Source organism: Typopeltis vanoorti, chromosome 13 (assembly GCF_054136105.1).
Source record: "Typopeltis vanoorti isolate ZY-2024b chromosome 13, IOZ_Tvanoo_1.0, whole genome shotgun sequence".
In the NCBI taxonomy this organism is placed as follows: domain Eukaryota; kingdom Metazoa; phylum Arthropoda; class Arachnida; order Uropygi; family Thelyphonidae; genus Typopeltis; species Typopeltis vanoorti.
Genome location: NC_143561.1, coordinates 4040157 through 4052980, shown reverse-complemented (window position 1 = coordinate 4052980; position 12824 = coordinate 4040157). Strand labels below are relative to the sequence as shown.

The 12824-nt window shown below is 35.6% G+C and overlaps 2 protein-coding genes across 10 annotated transcripts in view; one reads left to right on the top strand and one right to left on the bottom strand.

The window, feature by feature from the left end:
* Window positions 1-12824, bottom strand: part of LOC150099893 (uncharacterized) — a 203005-nt gene that overhangs the window by 35599 nt on the left and 154582 nt on the right. Inside the window, exon 56 of the mRNA XM_090403168.1 lies at window positions 7359-7520. Within this exon, the coding sequence (XP_090259294.1) occupies window positions 7359-7520 (162 nt within the window). The remainder of the gene's footprint in view (window positions 1-7358; window positions 7521-12824) is intronic.
* The window catches only part of rump (heterogeneous nuclear ribonucleoprotein rumpelstiltskin), a 207678-nt gene that overhangs the window by 177540 nt on the left and 17314 nt on the right, over window positions 1-12824 (top strand). The gene's annotated exons all lie outside the window — the stretch shown is intronic.

Genomic DNA, 12824 nt, shown 5'->3' with positions numbered 1-12824 from the left:
TTAGAGATCTAACAACAGACATAGATATGATTTGAGAAAGTCTGGAGAAAGAACAAAGCCAATAATAATGGTAAGTACTTAGAGGATTTTTATTAGCATGTGGACCATTATTAACACTGTGTTCCAATATAAAGATATGCATAAATTCACATGGAGAGAATACAAGAAATTGGAAGAGTCTTTATTGAACTGTATTATTATTGATGGTGGTATCTTCACACATTAGGTTATGATATGAGAATATACAAGGAATTGAAATAGATGTACAAAAATTATGAAAAGGATCAGTCAAGTGGCTTTCAGAGGTGAACTCTATACAAAAATTATTGGAGGGAAAAAATAGTTTGAAAAGAAAAACCAAACTGTAGAGATCTGTTTGATCTTTATGGTTTTCTTCATTATTTGATTCTTTAGTTCATGCTGGATTGAAGTAAAGAGGCCATCCTGGAAAAGAACAAATATGAAAGTTCTTAGCAAGTAAGTCAGCATATCACTTTATAGAATACAGAGAAAAATGCAAGGAAGCTGTGAAAATTATCTAAATTAAATATACTGGGAAAACTTTGGGAATAATATAAGAGATGAATATCATGAAGGTGGCAAAATATTATGGAAGCCATTCAAGAAAGCTAGAAAACAGAGGAAAGAATACTGAAAATAGAATTAAAGGTGACATAAAAACTGAAGATAAATAATATTTGTCTCCACTGTATAAGGCTTTAATTATACCACATCTTGACCACTGTGCTCAAATGGGGAGGAGAGAAAAGCTGCTTTTAAACTTGCTTATCACAACATACCCACATGTTTTCTATTATATGGGTTTATGTCAGTTCATGTTAAGATTCAAAAAAGAGACAAAACAAAGTTGTTCCTTAAATCCCCTGTTTGTATTGGTTTTAGAGCCATTCTTTGGTTCTAAAATATGCAGACAAATTCTGTGTTTCTAAAGACAATTGGTAGAAAGTTCTCATGAAAAAATATCATTTTATATATTAGGCCTCTACACTGATTGTGTGATTTATTTCCTATTTTTTATTTTTTTTTCTCTTTTTTTTTTTTTTTTTTTTTTTCCCTGACAGTCGTATTCATGAAAGACTGGAAATCTACATCACATTAGTATCACCTATAAACCATCAACTAAATTCACAACTTGCTACCTTCTCCAAAAGGCAAACTCTCACCATTGATGCTACCTGGCATATACAAAGTACTATGTTCGTGTAACTTTTTTTACTATAGACAAACAGGAAGATCTATAAATAAACATATCTCTGAACATCAAGACAATATCCATCTTATCAAACATCACAAATCTGGCCTTGCACAACATGGAATTGGAAACGCTAACCACAGGATCCAATGGCAAAACACTAAGCTACTGCATAGATCTATATATAAACATGAACATTTATATAAAAAAAAGTGCTGAAGGCTTACTTCATAGACATAATCTTAATCAGAATGACTGTTTCACTATTCCAAAAGTTTGGGAAATTGTTATCCTTAATTTTATTAAATAATTTATCTGTTATGTTTTAATTTAATTAATTTCAATTTCAGCCCAGCAGTTTTAATTTATGAACACGCAACTGTATACACAAAGGGATTCCAATTTAAGCATGTGCGCTACTGTTTTTTGAATTAAATTCCTATTGTTGTTCGATAATTGTACTAATAATGCTTTATGATACATATGATGAAATATTTACATAATAAAAAAAGTTATTTAACTGTGGCATGTGCATTAGTCTATAGTTGTGAATACCTCACAACTATAGACTAATATAGTTTCACTATATATAAATGTTAGTGAAATTTGGTTAAGAGTAGATATTACGGGAATAGAATGTGAGCAGTAATAGTGTTTGCATGGAGTATATATAAGGAGAGAATAGGATGGAGGGAAGAGTCTGCTCATAACAGCAGATAAATTTCACTCAGTGAAGATAGAGATGAAGAATGCATTTCATTTGTGGCCTCTATCTCACATCACAAAATATACATTAGTTGCTGCTAAGGGTGTAGGGGGAGGATGCGGATGACATGCATTGGCAAATTAGCATGATGCGTGTGGATCAAGTAATTATTATGGGGGACTTCAACTACATGGAGACATAAATTAAGAGGAGGCAAGATCACAAGCTATCCTCTGATAACATCAGGTCTCTCCATAACCAAGGTAACCGTGTTGCCTCCAACTGAAGAGTGATCATGTGATCTTGACTTGGGAGATTTGCCAAATATGGAATTTTCAGTTAAGAAGGAGCATATGTGTAACTACAGGGCAGGTGATTATGACAGCTTAAATCATTGCCATGGCACGTAGATCTGCAAAGGAGGGATGTTAACAGCACATGTGAGTTGGTCAAGGGGTATTGGCTGGGTGTATAGAGTCAGTAGACTGTATACACCCAAGGTCAGGAGGATAAATCGGATAAAAATTAGATGAGCAGTATCATTAAACAAGAGCTGGAAAAAAAAAAATGTTGCAGAGACTATATAGGGAGGAAAGTGAAAGTGGTTAGCAAAATCATAAACAGCTTACAAGCCATAGGCAAGAAGGGTGAAAAAAGTACAGTGCAAATCATAAAATCATATGATGATAGGAAACTGGCCAAACAAGAAAGAAGATCCAGTGCTCTTTTACTACATGGTAAGTAAAGGAAAGATGAACGTTGAGATAAAACTTTGATGAGCACTTACGGTATAGAGATAACAGAAGCTGACAAAATAGTTGAATTACAGTGGTCATTTTCAAGGGTATATAATCTGGCTGGAGATGACAGTGACTGATGTAAGAATACAGATAGATGAATTGTAATTGCTGAAAATATTGCAGAATCCCATTGCAAATACAGCACTGGGTTTAGGTGGGATATCGGCTTGAGTATTATCAGAATGTGCAAAGGAATTGCCTCTGACTAGGCTGTCATTGCCTCTAACTTTGCCTCAGCTCAGGTAAAGTGCTGAGGTTAGTAGAAGGATGATGAAATAGTTTGCTTGCATAAAGGAGGCTGCTAGCCACATGTTGCAAATTATAGAGCAATCAATATCTCGGGAGTGGTGGTAAAGGTATTTGGAGAAATTGATCAGAGGTAAAATTCTGGAATGAATAGATAAGAATATGATACTGTATAGGAGTAGCATGGCTTTGGAAAGAGTAGGTCTTGTATTGGTAATTTACTCACTTTTTATAATAGCTATTTTAAAAACTGGGAAAGACTCATCTCCTGCTACAAGGTATTGACCCATTGCTTTGTTAAATATCTGTCTGACACTTCTTGAAAGATAGAATTTCTCCAATTATCTACAGCTGGATATAGGCCTAACAGAGGTTGCTGTGATCAAGTGTTGGCCTTGACTAACACCTGATCACAGCAGAGTGGTATGTAGTGGAGTGCCCTCCCAGTACTGTGTCTCCAATGTAACTTATAGTTCCTGCACGTCACTGATTGGTGTAGTACTTCTCAACCAAGCCATGAGATTCATCTCTGGATACCTAAAGCCTTTTTTGCCTTTTATGGAGGAAAAGGGCTTTAAGTTATCCATGGAATAAAATTGAGAGCAGTGACCTGTCCATGAATGAAGACAACTCCTACATAGCAACTGGGAGACTGTAAAAGATAACCTGCCTGGAGAGCTGCTACAAAAATGTTTGCTTGAAGCTTTTGATATCACATCAGCCTGAAAACTCTACTGGCAGAAACACACCTCTAACTTATACATCACTGGTCCTGATCCAACTGTCAGAGTAAAAGGGTTTTGACCTTCCAAGACTGCTGTGGTCCACACTTAACTGGATTTGGGCAGGATAATCAAAGAGATGTTCCACAAATGGAAATGGACTGACTCTCCATACTGTGATTGTGACAATGTAGCCCAGACCATTAATCATATTGTTAGTGACTGCTTTTGAATTTTTGTATATTAAACAGCATTATTGTGGATTCAGAATCTGACTATTTATGTAATAGTTTCACCTGTTAAGGTGAGCTAGCCAATTTCATATGGAGGTTGCAGGGATTTTTCTCCTGGAAACTCTGACTTTTCATCCCATGTACAGACAAACTACATGGGATGTACAAACCATGAAAGACAAACCAGGAACAGACAATTTACAGACAAAACATGCTACTGTTGGTGGTGATGATGGGCAGTAGATGGTAGTAGTGTCGTGTGTAGGTGGAGAATTAGGTAGTAGGGGAGATGGAGAGATGTGTGCAGCAGAGTGGAGTGCCTTCCCATGATGACTTCTTGGAGGTGTCATGCGATAGCAATAATATATGTACATCATTTGCTAATTAAACTTAATTTTTTATAATAGATGCTTAAGGATGCTTATCTTCAGGGAGTTCTTCAATCAAGCTAAGTTAGTAGCATACATTTTCTCCAACCAAGAGACTGAGGGTTTGAATTGCAGCTGGGGCATGGATGTTTGTGATTATCTTTAGGTGGGAGATGAATTTCATCACCCAGTACGAGACCACTGCCCCACTTACTGGAGACCTGAAGTGGTTTGATAAAGTTCCATGTTTGGTCTCTAGAGCAGGGTTTCAGGACTATTTAAAAAATAAATTATAAAATACAAAAAATAGAAAATTGATAAAAATAGAAAAAAAAAATCCTTAGTTCACTCATGGTACAAAAAGCACTATGGGTTTGTAAATAATCTTTTGTAGGTGGAAGCAATGTAAAAAAACAAACAAAACAGTTATCTGATGAGCTGTATTAGTCACTTACCCTCTAAAATTAAATTTCCTACCCACCAACACTCCCAAATTCCTAGTTTCATCAATTTCCTAGAGTTCAGTTTCATCAGTATGGCACACAGCTGGTAATCTTTTCATCCCAAAATGCATAACCTTACTCTTTACCGCATTAAACTGGATCTCTTCTCCTCTACCCATACTTGCCAGTGTGTTTAAATCATTCTGCAAAATTTTTTAAATCTTTATTGACTGTTGCTCTATCAAATTTCGAATCATCAGCAAACAACTGAATATAATAATAATCAATCATCATCAATTTCCTGATACGTACCCTAAGGGGGCATTGACAGCACTACAAGATTTAGTTTACATTATTACTAATTCCCTATCAACAATTTTCCTCCAAATCAGTCTGTTACTTGTCAACATTCCAATATTGTTGTATTTATCATTTCATTCTTCTAGGGAACTTCTGATTGAATCAATCCACCTAGAGCTTAGTCTTTCTCTGGATATATTTCCCACCATTATGGCATCAAACACCTTGCTAACCTTTTCTTACCAATTCTGTTTAAGTAGCGAATACCACCTTAGATTAGCTCTGTTCACACATATGGTATCTTGAATGCTAACAATGTCAAGTTCCTTTCTAATATCTTCATTTTTAATGAAGATATTAGAAAAATCATATGTAAATATGATTCTGCGATTCGTGCCATCTGTTCTCTCCTAATATTCTCAGAACTTTCATGTTAATGGTCTCTGGTCTTCGGCCCGTTAAGGCGACTATTTAAATAAATCTATATGGAAATATAGATTTATTTAACTGGTCCCCTATCATACCAGCTTTATTTATTCTTTTGTCTATTTACAAATTTAATTTGTCATCTTCATTTAAAACTGCCTAAATAGTTGAAATATTTTACCCTATAGCCTCTTTCACAACATAGCTGAAGTTTTCTATGTTCCTGCCTATTTTCATAGTTTTCATCTTTTTATTGCTGATTTTCATGCCAAATTTGTTATGCTGTTATTCAATTTAGTTTCATACCTTCTACTGGACTCCTGAATAAACAATCTACTCTCTGATATCTCTCCATCAGCTTACCTATTTTGCCAACTTCATAACCATTCTAATTTGCTGTAATTTATTTAGTAGAATTTCATGCTGTGTCCTGTCAGAAGCATTTGCAAAGTCCAGCAGTGTTACTTCCATTACCTTTATCCAACTCAGCTGTCAATGTACTATAAAAGGTGAATAAATTACTGAGGCATGACCATTACTATGTATCCCATCATGGATTTTTTCATTAACCAACTTCCCAGAACACCATTCTTGAGATGCTGATTGGTCAAAATTTGCTGCATCAGTCTTGGACCTCCTTTATGCAGTTGAACAGTTTTCACCTCTTTCCATTCCCTTAGGACCAACCTGGAGCTGAACCTTAAGCATTGTGGTCAAAGGCATTGTCAGTTCTCTACCACCTTCTTGTAATACTTGAGCTGGTATGTGCCATCCGATCTCATGACTGTAAAAGGTGAGATGAACCTCTAGTTCATCTATCTCTGTTTCAATATAAGCCTTTGCCTCTTGTTCCTGCAATATATCCATCTGAATGAGATATACTTTGCAAAGTGTGCTCAGTTGGTGATTCAATTAATTCATCTGCTTCGTGATGGAACTGTACTCCAGTAAACTGATGAAGCCAGGACTTTCGGTATGTCGATAAAGTTCAGAGAGCATATTGTGAAAGTGGCCAGGGTAGCTCATTGGACTTCTTGGTTATTGAAGGACACTTATATGCAGAGATAAGAAAATTTTCATTCACATCAGCTTCATGATTGGTATTAAATACCATAGCCATTTCATTTTCCTGATTGTTATTGCCCGAACGTTACTTATTTAGTAGTAACTCTCCTGTTTGGTCCTCTTCTTCATATGAGTAGCACCACATCTGAATTATTGTTCATGCTTCTGGTCACCTAGGTTTTTTGGGAAGGAGAAAGTGGTGGAGAATATCCAGTGACAAGTGACCAAAATGGTCAGCAGTCTGTAGAACGTTCTCTATGAGGACAGGCTAAGAATTTGTAATTTGCATAAGTTAGCTGATAGTGAAAAGAAGAGATATGATAATATTAAAATATTAATGTTTAAATGAAGTTTATTAGAAGGGTATTCGAGGATTGATAGAGGAGACTTTCAGCACTTGGATAAGATTTTACTTTGGAGAATGAATGACTGGAATGGGTTGCCAGTCTCCTGTGAGTGCTTTGTCGGTAATTGTCTTGAAGACAATTACTGACAAAGCACTCACAGGAGAAGATAACTAAATGTTGTGTGGATAGGCTAGACCTCCTACAACGAGTCTTCAGACTCTAGAGATTCCTATTCAGTAATAATCATGTCAGTTGTAAAACTGAAGTGATGTAAAAAAATTTAAAATGGATTGAAGTAACTATAGATTGCAGAAAAGTTAAAGTTGACACTAAGATTTATATCTATTTATATGTATTGGCCACCTGAAAACAGATAATAACAATAATGTTATATTGTTCACTGAATTGGGGAAAAAAACAACTAATGATATGAAAAGTTTTTTTATAGAAAATTATTTATATTGATAAAAATGTTTACAGAGCACTTACCATACTCAATGAAAGGGCATTTACAAGTACTTCTTATGAAGTATTTCATTTTTTTATAAGAGTTATGTTGCTGATTATTCACTCTAGTTAGGTCCCTCTTGATTTTCACCATTCCTTTATAGCAAGAGTATTCCTCTCTTTTAAATTGTTTTATAGAGTAAGCTAATTAAAAAAACAAAAAAAGTCTTACTTGTTTCATAATAATGAAATACAGTGATATGATAGTTCTAACAATAACAGTAGAAATGACAATTCTAAAAGCATTTACGACCAACAAAAGCAAAAGTTCAGCAGGAAACGTGTAGTGTTGTTAGAAGGCATACATTACCAAATTAACTCATTAATCATAAGACAATTATCAGAAAAACTCAATTCAGTTCTTATTATGAGAGATAATTATTTAAAATAGTATGTGATTGAGAGGAAGATCTGTGGTTTAAGTGATCAGAGGATTACCCATAACCAGAATAGGCATTTTGCCTCCAGGTGAATTACTTAGTGATCACTTGGCAAAATTGTATTATCCAAGCAGAGATAATCATGCAGTAACTGGACAACTGATATGAGAAGAGAGAGATATAATCTGGAGGCACACCTTTAGTATATTGTGAACCCTTGATACAAATACAGCTGTAGCATTAAATAAAATGTCTGTCTGAGTATTACATGAGAGTCGAGACATTTGCCAGTGCAAGCTAACCAGGTGTCAGCACTGGTAGTGTTCTGAAGGAATGAAAATTGGGTAAGATAACTTTTGCATAAAGGAGGCTCCATGAGACAGAGGCAGATAACAAATTATAGCCCAGTTATTATCTCTTGAATGTTTAAGGTATCCTGCAGAATAATTTCAGTGAAAACCACTACCCTGTTTATTGGAGGCCCGAAATGGCCCGAAAAAGTTCCATGTTTTGTCTCTAGAGCAGTAATTCTGGATTATGTAAAAAATATATAAAATCTATAAAAACTAGAAAAAAAAAATCTTGGCCTACAAAATGTTTGCAAATAGTCTTTCATGGGTGGAAGCAATATATATAAAAAAAAAAAAAAAAGGGGGGAGGGGTAAATAATTGTGGGCAAAAGATAATTGTTACCAGTTCAGTATAACACGGTGTAAAATTATGTCTTGATATAAAATGATTGCAAACTCTTTCTTAAACTCCAAAAGCCAATACGAGACCAACAAGTGCCATCTTTTTAACTCACAAAGCTTAAAAATATCCTCATAGGGAGCATTCCATAGACCTATTGCTACCTTCCTCATTTGCCTCTGGACCCTCTTCACCATTTTCCCATTCCTAAGAAGCACAAGTGACAAGAGTAAGTGCAGTAAGAATTCCGCCCTAATAAATAAATAGTGAAATAGTAACGAGAAAAAGCAAACGAAAAAGAATTCTAATACGAATTCCTAAATGAAAACTGGTGATTGTGGTGGTGGTGGTGGCAGTAGTAAGAGAAGGGATGCCGATAACGGTGCGTTGCAGTGTCGTGATGGTCACGTGGACACGTGGTTTCCTCCAGCCTATCCGTAACGTTTCCCAGGTATGGTCCGTTGATCTACAACGCCCAACTCCCGTCGCAGCGCTCTGCACGTGAATTCGTCTGAGCAAGCGGCTTCCGGAGATGCATTTCTAACCAACGAGTTTGCTGCCTCTGCGACCGAGCGCCAAGATTTCTAACGAAGTCAAAGCCGACGTCCGTGCGATGCACGGGATGGGGTCGAGGCGAACCGCTCCTCAGCACGAGGTCTAAACGAATCGGTACGCGAGTACCGCGGTGCTCCGCGAGTCGGAGCACCCCGACTGCGACGCAGTCGAAACTCTGGTTTCATCCAAGTCTTATGAAGAGGATTAATGTCTTCTGGGCTATTTTGGCTACTTTTGCATTAGGCTTCTAAACTTCAACTCCCTATCTACAATCAACCCATATCCTTAGCCTCATCAGTTGTCTACAATCCAGTACCATTCACATAGGAAGGTCATGCATTTTCATCCATGCATGAACTTACACTTTGCCACATTAAAATGGCAGTTGTTTTCCTTTGCCCATGTGTCTGTTTAAATCAGGGGTGGAGAACGTTTTTAGTATCAAGGGTGAAAATTGCTCATTTAAAAACTTCTGTGGGTGACTGGCAAATTTTAACTCTTATATATAGTGTATGTAGTGTGCAATATATATCTCAATAAGTAAATGTGCAATATTCTCATCTGATATGGTATCTTTTAATTACAATTGTGTAGACATATAATTATAACAATCAAGCAAAGGCTATATTTATTTTATTTAAAAAATATTTATTTTAACTGAGAACTTTATTAAAGCAATAATAGCATAATAAATATTTCATCCAAGTTAAAGAAGCTTACCTTTAATCTTAAACTTTTTAGTGAGAAGGCTGAAACTGCTTTTTTTGTGAAACTTAGAAATATTACCTGCCCTTGATGAGACGACTGCTCCTAGTTCATTGGCAAGATTTTCGTCAGTGAGTCTTGTACGAATGTGATTTTTTGCCAGACTTAATTTTGAAAAAAATTGCTTGCATTGATAAGTAGTAGAAAACTGAGAAGCTATTTTCAAGGCATTATTTTTTTAAAGAAGGGGAATTTCTCAGAATTTGTAAAAGTCCAATATAGGCAGATTACTATATTTTGATCTCAAAAGTGTTATCACGCTGCAAATCAATCAATCTAATTGCAAGGAATCGGAAGCTTCCTCAGGGCGTATATCAAAAGGTGTTTCAAACATTTGTAACTCAATTCTTTGATTTTTGATATCTTCAAATCTCCTTTGAAATTGATTCAAAACACTTTGACCCTCATCAACATACCAACTTGTTGATTTTGGATCGTGTTCTCTTAATTTTGGAAAATGTGTAAAGCAGTTTTTTTTTTTTTAGTTGGGTAAGAAATGAAGCATCGATTCAAAGCTCTTGATATGAGTGAGCAAAGAGGTCATTAGCTGATTGGGGGCCTTGTAATTTCAAATTTAGATTATTCAAATGACTAGTTATGTCTACTAAAAATGCTAAATCACTTTGAAACTTTTCATTCTCCAATTCTTTAATGGGGACACCTTTAATGTCCAAGAAGATTTTCACTTAGTCTTTAAGTTCATAAAATCGCTTGAGCATTTGAGCTCTACTTAGCCACTTAACTTCACAATGGTACAATAAGTCCCCATATTCGGCTTCAAGATCTTTCAAAAATTCTTTGAATTCCCTCTTGTTCAACCCTTTACTTTTTATCAAATTAATGGCCTTTGTTACTACATTCATGATGCTGTTCATCTTGAACAACAGGGAAATCTTATGTGCTAAGTGACTTTGCACATAGATTTTCCATATGAATGAAGCAGTGGCATACAATTAAAGTATTTGGGTTCAATTGACGTTTCTTAAATTCATTCTTAATTAGAGCCACGAGCCCTTTTTCATGCCCTACCATGGATGGAGCACCATCTGTAGTGAGACCACTCAGTTTTTCATACGGTAAATCGAAATCCTTTAATGCTGAATTGACCATTTCAAATAAATCTTCACCTTTAGTTGTCCCCTTCATTGATTTTAAAGCAAGAAATTCTTCTCGTATATTGAAATCTGTAATTATTCCCCATACAAATATAGCCATTTGTGCAGTCAGCAGTCTCATTGCTGGCTAATGAGTAAAACACAAATTCTGCTAAATCTACTTTCAAAGAAGTTTGGATGTCATCAGCAATATCTTTAATATGGCCAGAAACAGTTCTTCTTGATAGGATAATATTTTTAAACAAACTCAGTTTTTCTGGACATAAAATCTCGACGGCAGTAAGGATGCAACTTTCACAAACTCGCCTTCATTATGGGTTTTAAGTTTTTTAGCAATTTGTTCACACAACACATAACCAGCTTGAGTTACAGATGGTCTTTCCTGAATAAGCTGTTTAAAAAGAGAATGGCTTTTGATTATATTTTCTTTCAAAGTCACTATCTTGTCTAAATGTTCTGATCCTTTTAAATTTTCATATTTATTATGCTTATTCAAATAATGTCGTTCAAGATTATATTTTTTGTAAACTGCAACATGTTCATTACAAATAAGACAAATGCACTTGTCATTAATTTCAATAAAGAAGTATAGTTCTGTCCATTTTTCACAAAACAGAGCACATTCAGCACTTCTTTTACTCTTTTCACTACAACTGGTTAATTACAAGGCTCTCGCAGTACTGCATGAGAAAAACAAAGTCAAAAGTCAACATGATTTGACGTGGGAAAATGTCATGGCAGTAATTGGGAAGCATCTAATCAGAGAAAGTCTGAACTTTTGCCTGCGAGAAATTCTCCTGATTTCTTTTTATTTTAAGGGCTGGTCTTGATTTGATGGTTGCCAGATGTATGATGATCATATTTTATGTATATAGTACATAAATCTCTCTCGCACACAAAGAAATATTCTAACACCACAACGTAGTCTACAAATTTCCTTGTCAGAAACACTGTGATGTCACCTACACTGGCTCTACAATTAGGTCTTTATGGACTAGAAAAATAAAGAAAAAAAAAATTCACAAGGCCATAATCATAGACAAACAAGACAGTGAAATAATGCTTAGAATATCTGAACTTATTGCCATAAAATGCGATGAAAATTCAATCAACGTCCACTTCCGAATGTTATTAAGCCACGCCTCCGGCCATTTAGCGACAACAAACGCCCTTATTTGGCAGATTCAACTTCCACTCTTGACATAGCCCTACACTCATTCTGAAAATGTTCCGATGATGGTCAGTCGACCGAAACGGTCCATACCCCGTTAATGCTCTCCCCTGTCCCAGTTTCTCCATAAGTACCTCTCTCTCCCCCCCCCCCCAAATATGTGCCCGTAAACACAATAGTATATTTATATATATATTATTAACACAAAACCCGGGTTTCCAAAATTATTTTTCCCTCATCAAAACACCTGCCCCCCCACGCTCCCTTCCTCCCCCTCGTTATAAACAACCTTCAGCAGGATCATGAAATTGGAAGACATCCTAGTATTCAAACAAGGTATGTACAAAATTTTCCCACCTCTTTTATTCTGCTATAATTGCCTTCTATACTCACCCATAATGCCCTAAAATATATATACCCGTTTTTTGAGTGATAATAGCCAATGTATTTAAAATAAGGGACACTCCTAAACAAAAAAAAAAAACAGTCTATAACAACTGTAATTATAATAATAGTGTTTAAGAGGAGTAGCATGGGAATTTTCCCAGAAACTATACCTAATTTATATTGTGGTTTGTAACCATAAAACCCTTCAACCATTGGCTTTCTACATAATACCAGCCCCCCCTCCGTCACACAAAATACACTTCAATAATAAGATCGTTTTAGCACACACTCCAAACACCAGGCTATGTCATGGACTCACGTCATACATTCAACGAATGTATAACCCTCACAAAAGTAACCTACTAGAGAACCATCCTCACATACA